This window comes from Anarrhichthys ocellatus, unplaced genomic scaffold (assembly GCF_004355925.1).
Source record: "Anarrhichthys ocellatus isolate YVR2014 unplaced genomic scaffold, GSC_Weel_1.0 scaffold5, whole genome shotgun sequence".
Classification (NCBI taxonomy): domain Eukaryota; kingdom Metazoa; phylum Chordata; class Actinopteri; order Perciformes; family Anarhichadidae; genus Anarrhichthys; species Anarrhichthys ocellatus.
The window spans coordinates 12,056,935-12,073,619 of record NW_022280035.1 but is presented as its reverse complement, the minus strand read 5'-3'; the positions used below and the strand labels follow the sequence as shown (position 1 = coordinate 12,073,619).

Below are 16,685 nucleotides of genomic sequence, written 5' to 3'. Positions count from 1 at the left end.
AAAGAGAAGAGTATTCCTTTTATAGTTGTTTTGTTTCCTACAGGTGGGATACGGTTCAGATGAGCCTCTGACTTGAGTTACGGCTCTTAATCTATATTCCATTCAGCATGCACAGTGTTTTTATCTGTTAATTATTTATATTTCTACAAAACCATCTCCTCCCTTGGCTCCCATGGGTGCAGCCAGCACCCCCACGACAGACAATGCAGTTTTGCATATGGTTCATTTCCTGCCTCAAGCCTACAGCAGCAGGGCACAGTTACAGTAAGCTAATGGGTTTGACATGCTAATTTTGTGCTGCATTCATATGCTCTAGTGTGCAGTATAATTTACCGTATCAACAGAAAAGGTTACTACCATTGATATAATGACCTATATCATACCTATACCTACAGTATGATTCCCTCCCACAGGCTATACACCTAATCACAGCCATGAGAGCAGCAAACTATTTCTTTGTAAAAGATGGCATTCACCTGCATCAGTCAATCATTTAGCTTTGCATTTACACAGCCACCAATTACTTAGATACATGCTTCTCATTAAAACCACATCATGAACAGAAATGATCTCTAGCACTGTATCAGTTCAGCGCTTCAGAGCTCACATTCCCTCCACTGGCAGACGCTTCTGTCTTAATAAAGACACAAGGGTAAAGCCATACATCTCATCTGTCCTGTTATTTTCCCCAAGAAAAATAAATCGGAGAAAATTTGCTCTGAAGTAAATAGCACGAAATTACGTTTTGTTCCCAAGTGCACAGCACATACAAATTCAGAAATGATTGAGGTGAATTATTGAACCAAGCGCGAGTAGCATGTTTCTGCGTACATGAAAGGGAAAGAGTGTATGAGAGTATGTGTGTGTGTGTGTGTGTGTGTGTGTGAGAATGTACCCGCAAAACATTCTTTGTCAATGACATGATGACACTTGCGAACATGCGCACCAGCAATTACATTTTCTCCAAAAATGTACTTGGAAGAGCAAATGTGCAGCATACTGTGTAACGGCATTTTGAAGGAGACGGGGTTTAATCTATCTGTTGTGAGTGTGGGTTCACACTCTAATAGTATGTGCAAACTCAACACCTATCTGGGCACAAAGGGTTGGTCAAGGTAAAAAAAAAAACAGACGGAATGATTAAGACTTTGAAGTCAAGATTAGAATTGTGATTGGGTTCATTCTTAGGCAGGAGTTTGGGAGGCGTGTAGCAGTACGGTTAACATTACTATAGGATAAGTAAATAAAATGGCCTCAAAAGTAAAGTAGTACACATTTGCATGTGTGCTGGTTGTAGGAGGGAGCAAAATGAAGGCAGATCAAGAGAGAGGAAGACGTTTGGGGGAACAAAAATAAATCAAAAACACAATGAAGAGAAAGGGGGTCAGGCTACAAAAAAAAAATCTGGTGGATGGAAGGAGGGAGAATAAATGGGAGATGAAGTGTGGAAAATAGGGAAAGGGCTGCTGATGTGCTTCTTAAGCAGGTCATTGGATGCAACGTGCCTTGGGAGGGCTTGTTTAAGCATGGCTAACAGATTTCTTCACTCCCTGCGGGAGCCGTTCCTCGGCTCTGGTCCGGAGAGGCACTGTCACTTCAGGACGCATTACTAGGAAATGGAGCACGCAGCCATTAAACGACTTCTGAGCTATCGTCTATCACAGACGGCGAGGAAAACTCCATTACCCATAGATGCCGTTTAGCTAATCAAACAGGACAGGGCGGATACAAAATGTACCATAAACTGAATGTTATCAGGAACAGAACATTTAAAAGAAACCTATGCGTTTCCTTTATTTCCTAATTGCTACAGGTACTTCCTGACATAAAAGCAATTGAAACCATTAATAGCAGCGCAACTGACATGTTTCATAAGGGCTCATTTCTGCATTTTTTTTTAAACTGCATTCTGTAACGACAACCATATCATCTGCATCACCCTCTGCTGCAGAGGAGTCTCAAGGTGCCCTGCTGAAGCTGCAGAATCAATACTTCTGTCCATCGTGTCTGCCTGGGGCTCCTGAGCCCTCTGCCTGTCTCTAATGTGTGAAGCCTACAGCATACTGGTGAACACTGTCTCTTGATCCTGCTCATCCTCTTATTCAGCACTGAAGGGCACAGAGCTCTGTAATCCACCGCCACCAGTCCCTGGCAGAATTCATGGTCGACACCAAAGCCCTGTTATTCACACAAGCCCCCCACTGCCAAGGGCCAGCACCGCCTCAAACAGTACTTCACAGAGACGCATACAGGCTTCACAGTCTCACACAAAAACACAAGCTTCGTAGCTCGTCGAACTCTCCTTCTCTCATGCAAACGGACACACAAAGAGCCACGCATAGGTCTGTTGGTGCTCATGGCTTCAGGGCTTCATATTTCCCAATTTACATTGAAGGAGTTGATAGTGCCATATGTCTCACGCTGACTTCAATCCGCTCTCCGTGCTAGATCGCCTCCCTAATGACAGTAATTGCATTGAGGAAGCCCCCGGTCCTGTTCAATTACCCATTCCCATCCAAGCACACGGGTCTAATCTTGCAGTATAATGTACGATACAGATGGCTATTAAAGGCAGACATATTCATCACTGCCTCATCTTTGCTGCAACGTGTGAAATCCAGTAGGAGAACCACGTCGCATTTGAAATGGTTAAGAAGTGGCACTGAGTTTTCATTATCTGATCATTATCTGAAAACTTGTGTTTGCAAGAGTAAAATTGTTATATTTGTCTCCTTGAGAGGATAAGTAAAGGAATAATCTCTACCTGGCTCTGAGTGGCTGTTTTCTCACAAACGATGTGCAAAATCAGAGAGTGAACACAGTAAAATGAACACTCACCCTAGAGGTTTCTCCAGGCGACTGGCAGGTGATCCCACGATCTCTCCCAGTGTACAGTAGACCTGTCCTAGGAAGTCCTGCCATTGGGGGGAGCATAAAGTGGTATGGAGAGACGTAGGATGTTCAGGTGGATCACGGGGGGGTAACAAGGAGAGTCGGTGAGGAGTTAAGCAGCGTTATAATAATTGTACGGTTATGAATTAGGACATCTGAGGCAGACACGTACGTCAAGGTCGGTTGGCTTCCAGGGTGAAGGAGTAGGAGCAAGAGAGAGAGACCAGGCAGTAGCAGTGACACAACAGAGCATATCATGGAACAGAAGGCACATGACTCAAATACCAGACTGTCATCAACCAAGTGCAAGAAAGAAGAGCAAAAGTGAAAGAGCTGAACAGCAGAGGGTAAGAGTCTCAGAGGAGGACAAGAAGAAAAGGGAAACAACACAAGAGATGGGAAGCAACAAAGGCCGACAGAGTTTTATTCAAAGGACTTGTTTCCAGACCATGCAGCACAAAAACACAACAATTAAAGCGTCACAGTAATAGAAGCAAAATTACTGCTAACCATTTTGGAACTATGCAAACCAGGTGCTGCAAATATATTCTTTATGTGTCTATGTAGAATGAGTCATAGTTTATTCATCAAAGCTTTCACCATAAATGACGACAGTAACATACATCATGTTTACCTGAATGTATGTTCTACAATAAAGTGCTGTCCTTTTCAGACAATTTAAATACATATCAATTATATTGTTTTGAAATATACATTTATATGGATATATATATATATATTCTGTCTATCTTAATTGCAAAGACGAAGCACACAAGAATATGTGTTGAAAAGCTTTAATAATGATCTGCCATGCTTCATTTCTCATTAAGAAAAGGTAATGAGGGTATACCAGATGCAAATTAAGCTCTGATTGTTATAGCTCCGGAGGAATAAAATACCTCATTTACAAACAGAAGGAGATGTAAGATATAATATAAACAATATTTTGGCAGATGACGCATAATTCATGCCTTATTCCAAGATATATTTGAGCATTTAGATGGCCCAAACTTTGGTTTGCATAAAGCCTTAATGTTCTAAACACTAATAACAATTCGCACTAATGTCTGAAATATAAAGCGGAACTAATGAACCTAAAGAAAAACGTCTTCACTTACATGCTTTGCCAGATCTGGACTTTTAGAATCAATATCATACCTGAAATCACAAAGAGACCACAAATCACAGCGGCAAAGATGTGAACATCATGAGACACTACAAATTGCTACTAAAATACTGTCTGCTGAGTGGACATTTTTTGCCTGTCAATCATACACCTGGGTCATTGAGGGAGCAAAGGGGTAAGGTTAATTAAGGAAGTAATTCTATAGTTTATGAATGTAATTTCCGTACTATGCCGAGGGGATCATATTCAAACAATCTACCAATGCAGACAAAGTTTCCAGCATTTGCCAGTCAAACTTAATGCAAAAGTAATTAAAGCTCAGTATGCCCTGGCTCCCACTTCTGTGATAAAAGAAAGATGTAGATGAGCAACACTAATTAAGAGGGGATGCACTCCCTCCTTTCCTGTTCCTGAGTCAAATCATGATAGCATGCCAAATTCATTTATTATGTGTCTAAAAATCCACAGAGACCTGCAGCTCTGTCCTGGATACATCACTGAGGTCCACTAGGGACTTCATGCTTGAAGCGAGGAAAAAAAAAAAAAGGGGGGGGGAAGGATTTTTGAGAGCATAGCTGTTCTACTTGAGGAGGGGGGGGAAGAGCGGAGAGAATGATCCCGACTCTTTTCTGGAAGATCTCAAAATGAAACTGCACCTTCCTGACCCTCTCGCTAGCCTGGCCTTTTCAAGAGGAGGAAGGCAGCTATATGTGAAAGAGGGGAGGAAAAGAGGCTTTGTGAGTTTTATGGGACTTGGTTTCAGACATTTGCTTTGCTTAGCAGCAGGGAGATTTAGGATAAAACTTTATATGAAATATTTATCACCGTTATACCAATCTCTCTTCAACAAATGACTACTGAGACACTGCACCAATGAATAATTCCTCAGGAGAGCCGAGCCGAGCTGGTGCAAAGGGAGGGAGGAGAGAAAATGAGAGACAGGAAGGATGGAGAGGGGGTGAAGAGATAGATGGGGGGAGATAGAGAGTGAATGAGGGAGAAGATTCAAAGCTTGTGGTGGGAAAAAAGGAAGAATTGGGAGGACTGGGTTAGGAGAGACCGGCACATCTGAAACACACACACCTCAGTGCGAGTCCCCAGAGGCACGGATCAAACAGAATAACTCACACGTCAAAGCGCAGGTTCTGCTTCTCCTCAAAGAAGTAGTCCAGGATGTACTTCCTGACAAAGTCTGGATTTAGTGTGTTGTCTATCACCTCTGTTCTCCCAAACTAGATCAGAACCAGGAAAGAAGAGCAAAAAGACAGAAGAGGAAGAAGTAAGCCCAGAGCTTTGACACGGCACATCATGCAGTCACTCAGAAACTACATCCACTGCTCTATTTCCTCCCCCCCGCCCACATGATCTTCCCCCAGCAGGCATGTGAGTTGACAGCTTCAGATAAGCTCAGATTTGATTAACAGAAGTCAGTGATCGCACAGTGTCAGCTCTTCTTCTCCACCTCTTCTCATTGTGATGGGGTTGAGCAAGCCTGAGGAAAAAACTTTATGGAGTCCAATTACACTTATTTAATTAACAACCCATTCACGCCTCTGTCGCCACCACAACCACTTCAAAAACACGGGGGCAGAGGATGGAGTGACAAGACAAAGGCAGAGAAAAATAGGGACTTTCATTTCACATTTGGTCTTTACACAGGGGAACTGTCACAAATGACGGAAAGATAGAAAACTATCTCCTGATCCCTGGCGTTAAGAAGAAAATAGGAACCTGCCAGCACAGACACTGAAAAAAGATTTGTCAGCATTACAGAGCGAGAGCTTCTGATGAGGCGATGTGCTGATAAACAAATCAACAGACATAAAAAGTGTTGCACCCCCTGCACAAGCACATTAATTGCATCCAAAATGAATAATTCAAAGTCACAGAACTGATGTTGAGCGGCATAAATAAAAGAACGTGTAACCATAAACCGACACAGTGAATTAATAACGGCAGTGTTGGAGCTTAATGAGCAGATGAAACAGCAGGATTACAGGCTCACACCTTTGTGATTACATCCAGTGGGGGTGAATCTCAAAGTGGGAATTAACAGGGGAGCTACACAGAGTAACGTTACAGCAGTAGAATACTTTTAACGGATGGATGCCTATGCTAATGCGAAGATATGACAGTTTGAGAGTGGGTTTGCTGAAGTGTAACCTGCCATCAAACATAAAAGTGTGTCTAAGCCTATGAAAGTTGAACTGCTGTCTGGCAGCAGCTCTCCTCTCGCTCTTCCTCTGCATCCCTGTCAGATAGTGTGAGAGCTCCCGTCCAGCAGATGCAAACAGACGGTTATTTCAATGATAGGAGCTGAATGTGGAGGTAGGGAGCCAACAGCATATTCTATTTGGTCCCAAATAACTGTCAACCTTCCCGAAAAAAGAGCACAGGGATAGGCAGCGTGCACTTCTTCGCCTCGAAAAACTCCCAGCTAGGATAAATTGTGAGCTGCAGTGTCAGAAAATGAATCTTGGTAAAAAGATTAATGTCTCAGAGTTCGACTAGAAGTGGAAAAACCAGGCTTTGCTTGAATTTGGGGAGGTTTTGTTGTGTCAGCTAAGTGAAAACGGTAGAAAGCGGAAAACCTGAAGTGTCGCGCACTGGGAGTAATTACAGACGAGGGAGTCAGAGGGAGAAGATTAAGACTTTACAGTCATGTGGTAGAATGATGGGCTGCAGCTACAGTTTTATTTATTCGACTACGGATTCAATTAAATTCAAATTAATTTGTATTGCACTATATACACATCATACAAAAGCTATTTATAGTTACATAAGCAAGACCAGAAAATAGGATTTTGAATCTTATTCTGAAAGCAACAGGTAACCTGTCTGACCTTTTTGTACTGGTTTAAGAAATGTGCAGCTGAGTTCTGGATAAATTGTAATCGATGGAATTGTTTTGTTTGGAAGACTCATAAACAGAGAATTGTAATATATATCCTGCTCACAACAAATGCATGCAGGAGTTTCTCTGAGCCAGGATGCTGATAGATTTACTGTAAGTCAAAGGGAGTACAGGTCTCAAGTGGAGCTGATGGAGCAATCCTCCTGGAATCAAAACACTATCCATTTGTTTTGTTATTCTTCTCTTGTTGGATAAATGTAAAAGACTCGCAGCCGATGGTGGAGTTTGTCCCATAGAAGAGTAATTGGATTACAAACGGTTGATGGCACAGTAAAAGGTGCTCCGACCAACCATATCTGCTCTTGGGAGAACAAAACCGCATTAGATGACAGAGGGGCAAAAGAGGCGCTTAGATTTATCAATACAGAACAGCTTGACTCTGCTGCTCACAAAGCCAGCTGTCCTCTGCACTGAAAACACAAGCGTGTCTCACTTTCAGGGAGAGACGATCAGGCTGCCCTCAGCGTTTGTAAGCTCGAGGCGGGGTAGTGCAGCCAGTGGTGACAGGTATAAGAGGCTCTACCCGCCTGAACTCTGCGCTTGATGCCTGTTTACATTGCATGTCAATCAGTAAAACTACTCTCTGGCCCAACTAAAAGAATATCACTGTGCTGCTATACCAGCACCGACGCTTGGTTTACTGTGAGCCAAGCCCAGCTGACCACTTATAAATTATAATCAGCCACCCAAAGTTCAAGTATTATTTGCTCTGAGTGATTAAAGTAAAGCAATGGAACACTCAGCTCACTAAGTTAATCAACAAATCAATTAAGCAATCGATCAAACATCCAACCAGTCCCTCATTCAGTCAATCATTCAGGTTAATCGTCCCTGCTGGGAAATGTATTATGCAGTCAGGTTATCAGAAATGACTCATAACACACAAGACGTGATAACACAGACTAATAACCACCATGGAGACATAGAGGTGACCCCAAATACATTAAAACAAAAATGATTAAGACAACGACTCTCAAGAAAAGTCTTGTGAACCCATCCAGTAATTTAGTTTAAATGTGATAAACCTTCTGCGTCTGTGCGTGTTTTGTTGTACTTCAAACTTCAGTCAGTTGTTTGAGTTTTAAAGGTTGAGGACATTTTTTGAAAGCAAGGACATTTTGGCCGGTCCTCACTTCATCCACGACAAGTGGAGATTCCGCAAAGTCTTGTTGTTTTTAGACTTTTTTTGTGCAGATGAAAGAAACGAAATACAACATGTTACTTAATGAGCTTTAGGGGTGCTGGATGTACTTGATTCTTATTTTTGTTGGCAAGTCACCAAAACGGAGCTCTTTAACTAGTGAGACACTTTACGGGCCCACTCACCATAACAACTAACTATCTGCATTTTCTTTTGAACTACTCAAATGAGATGAAGCTCGTGATGCATGGGCACAAGTAAAATAATATATAACTCCACTACATTTAAGGTTAGGCAATACATAATGTCAGGGACGGTTCCCAGTAGTATAGCAGGTTAAATGAGATCCAATGTCTCTCATGTTGAGATTTATGAAATGAACCTGCTCTGTACCACTGAAAGCTGATTTAAACCTTCCTCCCTTTTCAAGAGCCCACCAACACCAAAACACAGATAATAACTGAAACCTTTGTATCTTGGAGCCGAGGTTTTTCCACTCTTAAATCTGTGTGTCACACCCCTGTGCACCAGCATGACACCAAGGTCTCTGTGGAGTCAATAAACATAGCACTCCTATTGAGCCAAATTGTGAAAGCAGAAGCAAAATATTTTGAGCTCTCAAACCATCTGTCTTCCTTTTAGACAGCGTATATATATACAGTGTCGATTGAGCTGAATACATTTCTGACTTGGTTGGCTTTCAGCTTTTGAAAAAAACTGATTCGTGTTCCCAAAGAATGGCTGGATGCCGTAGATCAAAAAGAATCTGGAATTAACAACTATTTCCCTTTGAGATGTAATTTACAGAAAGTTTCTCTGTATGTCATCCGTTGAGATTACAGGATACAAATAATAACCGGATGTCTTTCCGCAATCTCTGCCCTCCTCAACCTAATCGGTCTCCCTGGTCTAATTAAAACCCAGAGGCCAACAGCCAGGGCAGACTCTGATGCGGAGGCAAATCTTTATTGATACAAATAGCTGCCACCTTAATCAGAAAATCAGTCACAGCTAACACATTTCTGACCAGCGCACGGATATTCGGGGGTCAATCAATTGCAAATGATTGGCACTCACAGCATTTACCTTGAGGGAGAAGTAGGGGAGGATGGGAGGAGGAGGGGGAGTGGTGTAAACAGAGAGCGGGCTGTCACGGAGAAGAGACAGGCTGGTTGAGTTGTCTTGACAAAGGGACGGCTGTGATCTCTTACCTCTCTCCACTGTTTGGTCTCGACGCCCTGCGTGTACAACACCAACACTGAGAAGAGAGGAGAGAGAGCAGAAGAATACATCGTCACTACACATTCTCAATCAAGCATCCTGCTTCTTTAAATGCCGTTTGGTTTGTTCCTTCTTTGCTCACATTAATCATTAATTATCCTGCCATGCCCTGACAGCATAATTAAGTGCCAAGCTTGATGACGCCGTGTTGCGTGACATTCTGGGTTTAATTTCCACATGCAAAGAACAAAGCTATAAAGCAAGATTTAAGGCTCCTGGAGCCCAATTTAAGCTGTACAATCAAAATGCAATTTCTTAACGGTAGGATTCTCCTGACTCCTGTTTGATTTTGCGACTTCAAATGAAGCTGAGGCAGGCGAACGCGATGTGACCTGTCATATATCCCAGGGTTCATCTGCAGGCGAATACCAAACAGGGCCAGTGTGATATTTTCCCGGTAGCTTATTTACACTGGGCTTGAACCTCCTCCCTATTGATAAATGTCTCATCCATTCTCTTTCCCTCAGGGAGTATGAAAGAACCTGCCTTTATGGCGGTTCCCCGTGTCTTTCACCAAAAGATACCCATTTGTATTCAAAGGCTGACTTTTATACCCTGCATGCATTAAGGTACTTTCAGTGAGGAAAGGTTGTCACATTACTGTGCAAATGATATGCAGATATTGAAGGAACACTTTGCAATAGCAGAGTAAACTGAATCAAAGTTAAGCTCAGCAAAAGTAAAAAGTATAGCTTCGCAAAAGGAGAGGAGGTGTCAATGAACCGTATTCTGAACAAGGAAAAGCTAAACTGCAATTAGCATTGAGAAAACGTTGAGAACTTACATGGGTCGGATTTGGAGAAAGTGTCTCGATCCAAGAGATTCCTGTATGAGAAGGAAACAGTCACACATTAAAATTGGGTTCCGGCATGTGGGTCTAATTAATTTCACTGAATTTTAAGACCGCGGTGTAAAGGTTGGGGGAAATCCCATTTGCAAAACACTACAAAATAATTGCATGATAATTCACAACCACACTTTACTTCACACAAACCAAACTGTCCTGGGATTTTCATTTTAAACTTGAGCAGTGCAATAAGCACATTAAAGCTCAGTGAAAGGACACAGACACCACCACAAAGCATGCTGAGGGTGTGCATTCCTTTGCCAAGGCTAAACAATACTTTACATTTATTCTAATAGGAGAAAATGTCCAGAAAACGATGGTCAATCAGGTTGGCATGCATGTGCCAGATTTATTTTTTTTATTCGAGTAAGCGTAAGTAGTTCAAGACAGAATAGCAAAACATGTTAACAACTGCCGATCTCAAAGTGAAGCATTCTTGAAAGTAGTCAAAAATATGGCCTTGTTCTTTCGCAAATGACCTTTTTTTCAACCAAATTTCGTAAACCCCATGACTAATACTGAGAAAACAACCTTCATTTGTGAAGGTTGTGAAAGATTTATGGCATCGATGAACAGAACAGAAGCAACAAAACCTCACACTTGCTGCTGCAACCTAATACAACGCATGGTTGTACTCGTTATTTGAATGGTGATTTTTGTAACGGTTGTTCTAATTTAGTTTGTATACTGTATGCCATATGGACCGCCTCTTGTATGTCATACAGCAAAAGTTTGACATCATTTCAACAAGACCCCAGGTGCAACACCAGGCTAAGCAGCCATTTTGTTGTAGCAGTCACAGGAACAACAGAAATACAATGAAGAAAGAAATCCGAAATGAATCTTTGTATTATAATTTGAGCCATCATGTCCGAGAAAAATTACAAAAGTCTCCAAGAGTCAAATCAGCACATTCATTATGTGCACCCTACTTGACCAGAGAAGGAATTAGAGCTGTAACGAATATTTGATTAACTGATTGACAAAAAACAAATCTTTGTCATGTAGGATAGTAAACCGATATATCTGTGTTTTTGACTGTTGGTCAGACAGAACTAATAATATGAAGAAGTCACGATTGGCTTTTTTTGCTGACAAAAAAATGAATCAAGAACATAGTTTGTAGATTAATTGCTAACAAAAACAATTGTTATTCGAAGCACTAACTCTTAATATCTCCATGACAACACAGAGGAAAGTGTGGCGTAATCATCTCTATCAATGCTCACACTGCAGAGTGAAGATGAGGAGTCCAGCTGTCTTTGCCCTGGTGACTGTGTCCTGAGGGCAGAAGGCAACGGGCCACAGCACAGAGTACATACGAGGATGTATTTCACCATGAGCAAGGCTACATTCAATACTCACGTAGCTTTCATGGGATCGTCCTGCAAAAGAGTGTCCCATGTGTTCACACGTTATAATTATCAGTCTGAGCCGGCAGTCACACACATTCAGACCAGTTCCCATTCAGTCTCCCTCAGTTTGAACCACAATCAAAACAAACTGGCTGCTATGAATGACAGGATACCTACAGCAGCCTTTCCCACACTCTAAATCCTCTAAACCTTCAAATAAAACACAGCCCTGCTCACTGTGGAGGAGCTAAACTGTTCCCTGACGCTGATCATCATCCAACACCTTTTCAAGCAGCCAGACACTCTGATTGGCTCACAGACTCATTTAAGATAATATGCAATCAGCATTAATATTATTCATTCAATCTTTATTTTTAGCCTGTTCCAGACTGGATTTTGTGTGTGTTTCTTTGGGAAACCGGGAAGTTTTCCAGACAACTCCTGTCGTTCCCCTTTAGTATTTCCTTCTGTCAATGTACAAGATCGAACAAAGCAGATACTACCTTTAAAACACACGGCTACTGCAAATGGGCTTGAGCATCAATCACTTAACGCAGCATTTTAAATGAGAGACATTTCCCAGTTTCAATGATCTCATTAGTATATCAGTATAATGAAAAAGCCTATAAACATGTCTTGTTTCTGCTTCCTGATTGTGAGCAGTGTCAATAAATAACTTGCATGTAGCTCAGAACAATGATCATCCCTGTAGTGGACAGCAGGATTTCAGGGCTGAATACAAGCAAGAGGGCTTCATTCATGTGCACATAATTCTGCATTCCTGGACACAAACTCTTCTGTCACAGGGATACGAGGCGGGATAACAGATGCAGCTTGGTTAGGTATTAGCCTTGGGCTGACCTGACTACAGTTGGAACATTGTCAGTGTAATTATCATTGGAGATAACAAAGCCATCCGTGACTAACTGCCTCTTTGAATCCACCTGTAACCGTCTGGCATCCATTAGCCTCCGACAATTAGCTTGTCCATCAACTCATCACATCTCTCAGCGCAGAAGAGAACGTGCTGCATGAAAAACATGACGTCCTATTTTCACATTTACATAATGTAGAAAACAAGCCTTCATTTGCGCTGCTGAACCTCACTTTGGTCTTGCAGGACATTTCTATTCCAAGAAGAAATGATTAGTAAACCGGTTTACGCACAAATGCAAATTCATCCCCCATCTTACTGTTCACATGGCCAGAGAACATACAATGGTGCCGCAGAATGGGTATTACCATCTCAGATAATCTGCTTTCACTGCCATATTTCAAAAGTGAACTCCTTCTCGCTACGAATCTCAGCGGGATAAGAGAAGATCATTATCCCGAAAGCTGATGTAGAACAAGTTTGTTGAAGATGAAGTTCATTGAAAGTAGGACAAAAGTAATTAGATCCAGCTACTTTTCATCCACGCCACATTTCATCCATCAGCCTTCTTTCATACTGGAGCACTTTTGTGATCACTATGTGATCTCATTAGAAAGATGTGAATGAAAATGGCAAACATCACTCCTATTCCTCTTGATCTCACCACCTTCATTAAAACTGTGCAATAAAAGTGCAATAATCTCCTCGAGTCACTGGAGCGTTTAATATTTTATCAAATGTGAAGCTAGAGTCTGGAGTGCATTATTAGATATGGCACAAACTAAACAACAAGAAATGAGATTGAATTTCACTTGAAAAAAAGAAATATATAATTTAAATAGCTTTCTTTGTCTGCCTCATCATCCCGAACAAAGTAATTTCATTATTCGTCAGTGAATTATTAAGCTTGCAGTTATCGGTTATGCACACTTTAATTAATAAAGCAGTACCAGGAAAATCTTCAAATGATGAATTAGTATCACACAACCAATGGATGAACTCCAAATCTGCAACTCTGTGTAAATGTTAATAAATGTTAAATATTGAGAAACATTTCCACTAGAGGCCGAGAGTAAAGAGATCTGACCTCTAAAACGTGGCTGGCTGCTGAACTCAAATTTAGAAGAATGTAATAGGAGAACACGCGGTCACTTCCCTGGAGATATTTTAGCAGCTCCTTGGTCCATGTAGCCGATTATTAAACGGAGAAATGTGAGAATTAATTCATGCACCCGCAGTGCCTTATTGTCAGAAGTCCCTTAAATTTCCTCCACTTTCTTAGAGTGGTCGAAATCTTAATTGGCACCTTGGCAAAATGGCATCTAATTCAGTGTTTTTAAATTGTCTTGAGTCTGGCTTGCCAACTCCAGTATGCACTGCTGCCTCATTGTTTCTTAAAAGGACACAACAAATGCAAGCTTGAAAGTCAAGTCTTCGACTAGCTTTAGAGGAAGGAAAGTCTCCTTATTACATTAGAGACAATGGGAGATTGCTGGGAGGAGAAAGTGAGGGACGGTTTGCATTTTCAAGTCTACTCTGTCACTTCACTTTCACTACTGCCCTATGGCCCTCTCTTTTTTTGATTGAGGACAGACATTTTATTTCCACTCATACACCACGAGGGCAGTAGGTCTTACTTTTGTCTAATATGGCCTGAAGCAGCCTCTCAGTGGGGTGAAACGGTCAGGGAGCCAAAGACGTGAAACACATGCTGCAGCAGAGGTCAGCTGGAGGAATCCCATTATTTAGACTGAAACACTACTTTCCTTAGGGTGTTTTTGAAATTCTTAAAAATAAATACCTACAATATATAATGCAGCACAGACCATCAGATACATGCGTCAAGGAGCACTACCGCTGAAACTAAAACAAACAAACTAAAACAACAACTGATCAAATCTAGCGCACGTCTGCATTTCATTATCGGAAATGATATCTGGCCTCATTGCATAACTAAATCCCCTGAATAGTGACAGATGATGATACACAGTAATGTTGCTTTTGTCTACATCTCAAAAACTCCCCTCAATTCCATTCAATGTGCAATCTGGTCCCTTTATTAGTGACAGACCCATCTGCTGACCTTCACTGTGATGGCACCAGGTGTCTTCTCCTCCTCCATCTGTTTAATTATTCAGTTTCTGTTCAAACTGGGAACTCTCCAGGTCAACAATACCTGCAGCAGAGCACTCCCTGTGCGGCCGTCTCGCGGGCAGCCGTCTCGCAGGCGGTGACAAAATCTCCGTCATAAAGCTGCTGTTATGAGAATCCACATATGCCGCAACTCCCTGTTTCAGAGTGGCTTTTGGTGTGTGACCAGCAATGTCTGACCAGGGAATAATATCACTGCTAATTGCAGTGTGACAGCTCACGGCTTTCTGCAGGGAAAGGTCTTCTTTTCTTTTTTTTTGTGAGGAGCTGAGGGAGATAGACACTATGGGCTGTTATAACCCTGGCAGAGCACTTTGCACTTATTAGTCTACTGTTAAAAAAAACCAAGCTGCAAAAATCTTTGCAGGCCAACACTAACAATGTACTTCACAAACTGTCCACTTAAATCACATTAAAATCTACATTAGGAACCCAATAACGCACAATAAAGTATTTCTAAGCCCATACATATTTCGGCTTTAAAATGACTAAGTGATCATTAACTTGAGATAGAGAAAGGAAGCTCTGCTTGGATTCAGTCAAGTGTGGAGAGGTGAGAGCCGGTTCAATGTGTTCCTGATAATAAAGCTTTCAAAGAAACTTTCTCAGAGTACAACACTAATTGATGTCACTAATAGCTGCAATAGCATCAAGGGTGGAAACAGAGGAATGCAGTTGTCTAACTGGACTCATGCTGAGCTTCGATAAGTGAAAGCAGCACGCAGCAGGTAAAGTGGTGAAAAACCCACACACCTATTCACTCAAACACACACACACACACAACTGACATGTGAACACTGGGCTGGAGATACATATACTATAGTTTCACAACTGATAATCTGATTGAATTGCTATTTCCTTTGACTTTAGTCACAGAAGTTGTGGTATCGGTTGCTATGAATGAGTATGTTTTTTTTTTTGCATTGGTCCAACATTTGAGACACTTTACTACACTTACAACTATTACAGCAGAGTTTATGTGTTGTCTTAGAAGCAGCCTAAAGAAACTAAAATAATTCCATCTTCACAGTTGAATTAAGAAAGGAAGGTATCTTTCAACCTGTGTGTAGGGGTGGGAGAGGGGGCGGTGTGGGTGTGTATGAGGAGGGTTAGGTATATACAGTATGCAGTGTATATGTGAGTATGTGTGTGAATGTGTTTGTTCTCCGTTATTTTAAAGGCCCTTCTAGGGGCGGGCATTGGACATTTACAGCAGCTATAAATGCTGTGATACATTGCATTGGAAATTTGTTGTGCAATTTCTCATATTGAATCTATTGAATCACCAAATAAACATGAAATGAAGTGGGTGGCAATCAGAGTTGTGGAACCAGGCTACAACAAATCTGACCTCTCCTATAAGGCTTATAAAGATTGTAAGCCTTGAAATGAGCCAGACAGCTAAGAGATAACATTCCAATCATGTCATCAATCTGATGACAGTTGTTACCGTCACTGTCAATTAACTCTGATCAGTTTTTTAAGTGTTAAACTCAAACAATAATAAAAATGTTTTCTTTTTTACTTTGATTAACTTTGCTTATTCTCTTATAAATATCAATGTTAAACAGAAATACTTGTTTCTGCCTGTATTGGTTTTCACAAAGCCTGCTGTGTTAATTGAAATCCTGTCAATCAATGAAAAAGGGGGATCTATTGGCATAAGTTAATATAATATTAATAAGTATGCTTTCTTTAGTGTAGTGTCACCTGAAAATAAAAAGGATTTGTATTCTCGTTACTTTAGAATGAGACATTTATATCTACATACGGAGCAGGTCTCCTCCTCTTCACAGAGCCCGAACACACTTAATGAAATTAGGCTAACTGCCAGCTTCTAACAGAAGGCTATAATCATTTAATAGTTTTGTAGCTTGTGGTTCAGTTTATCTTGCACAATTCACACATTTTGACTGATAATCCATTTCCCTGCAGTGAAAATTAATTGTATTTGTACATTTTCAGCCACATACACATCAGCTTTGTGGCAAAAGCACACACACACACACACATATTCTCTCCAACACAGCTGCAAATGTCCCCTTTAGCTAAAGTATAACATCATCCCCTATCGAGCAGAAAAACTATTCTCTCAGATAAGTTT

The 16,685-nt window shown here is 41.2% G+C and overlaps 1 protein-coding gene across 2 annotated transcripts in view; it reads right to left on the bottom strand.

The window, feature by feature from the left end:
* Positions 1 to 16,685, bottom strand: part of cpne5a (copine Va) — a 65,272-nt gene that overhangs the window by 42,990 nt on the left and 5,597 nt on the right. Inside the window, exons 2-7 of one of the 2 annotated variants that reach the window (XM_031844557.1) lie at positions 10,139 to 10,179; positions 9,285 to 9,331; positions 5,147 to 5,250; positions 4,011 to 4,050; positions 3,065 to 3,079; positions 2,839 to 2,915 (exon numbers count right to left, since the gene is read on the bottom strand). In XM_031844557.1, the coding sequence (XP_031700417.1) occupies positions 2,839 to 2,915; positions 3,065 to 3,079; positions 4,011 to 4,050; positions 5,147 to 5,250; positions 9,285 to 9,331; positions 10,139 to 10,179 (324 nt within the window). The remainder of the gene's footprint in view (positions 1 to 2,838; positions 2,916 to 3,064; positions 3,080 to 4,010; positions 4,051 to 5,146; positions 5,251 to 9,284; positions 9,332 to 10,138; positions 10,180 to 16,685) is intronic. The other variant, XM_031844559.1, reaches the window with a different exon arrangement.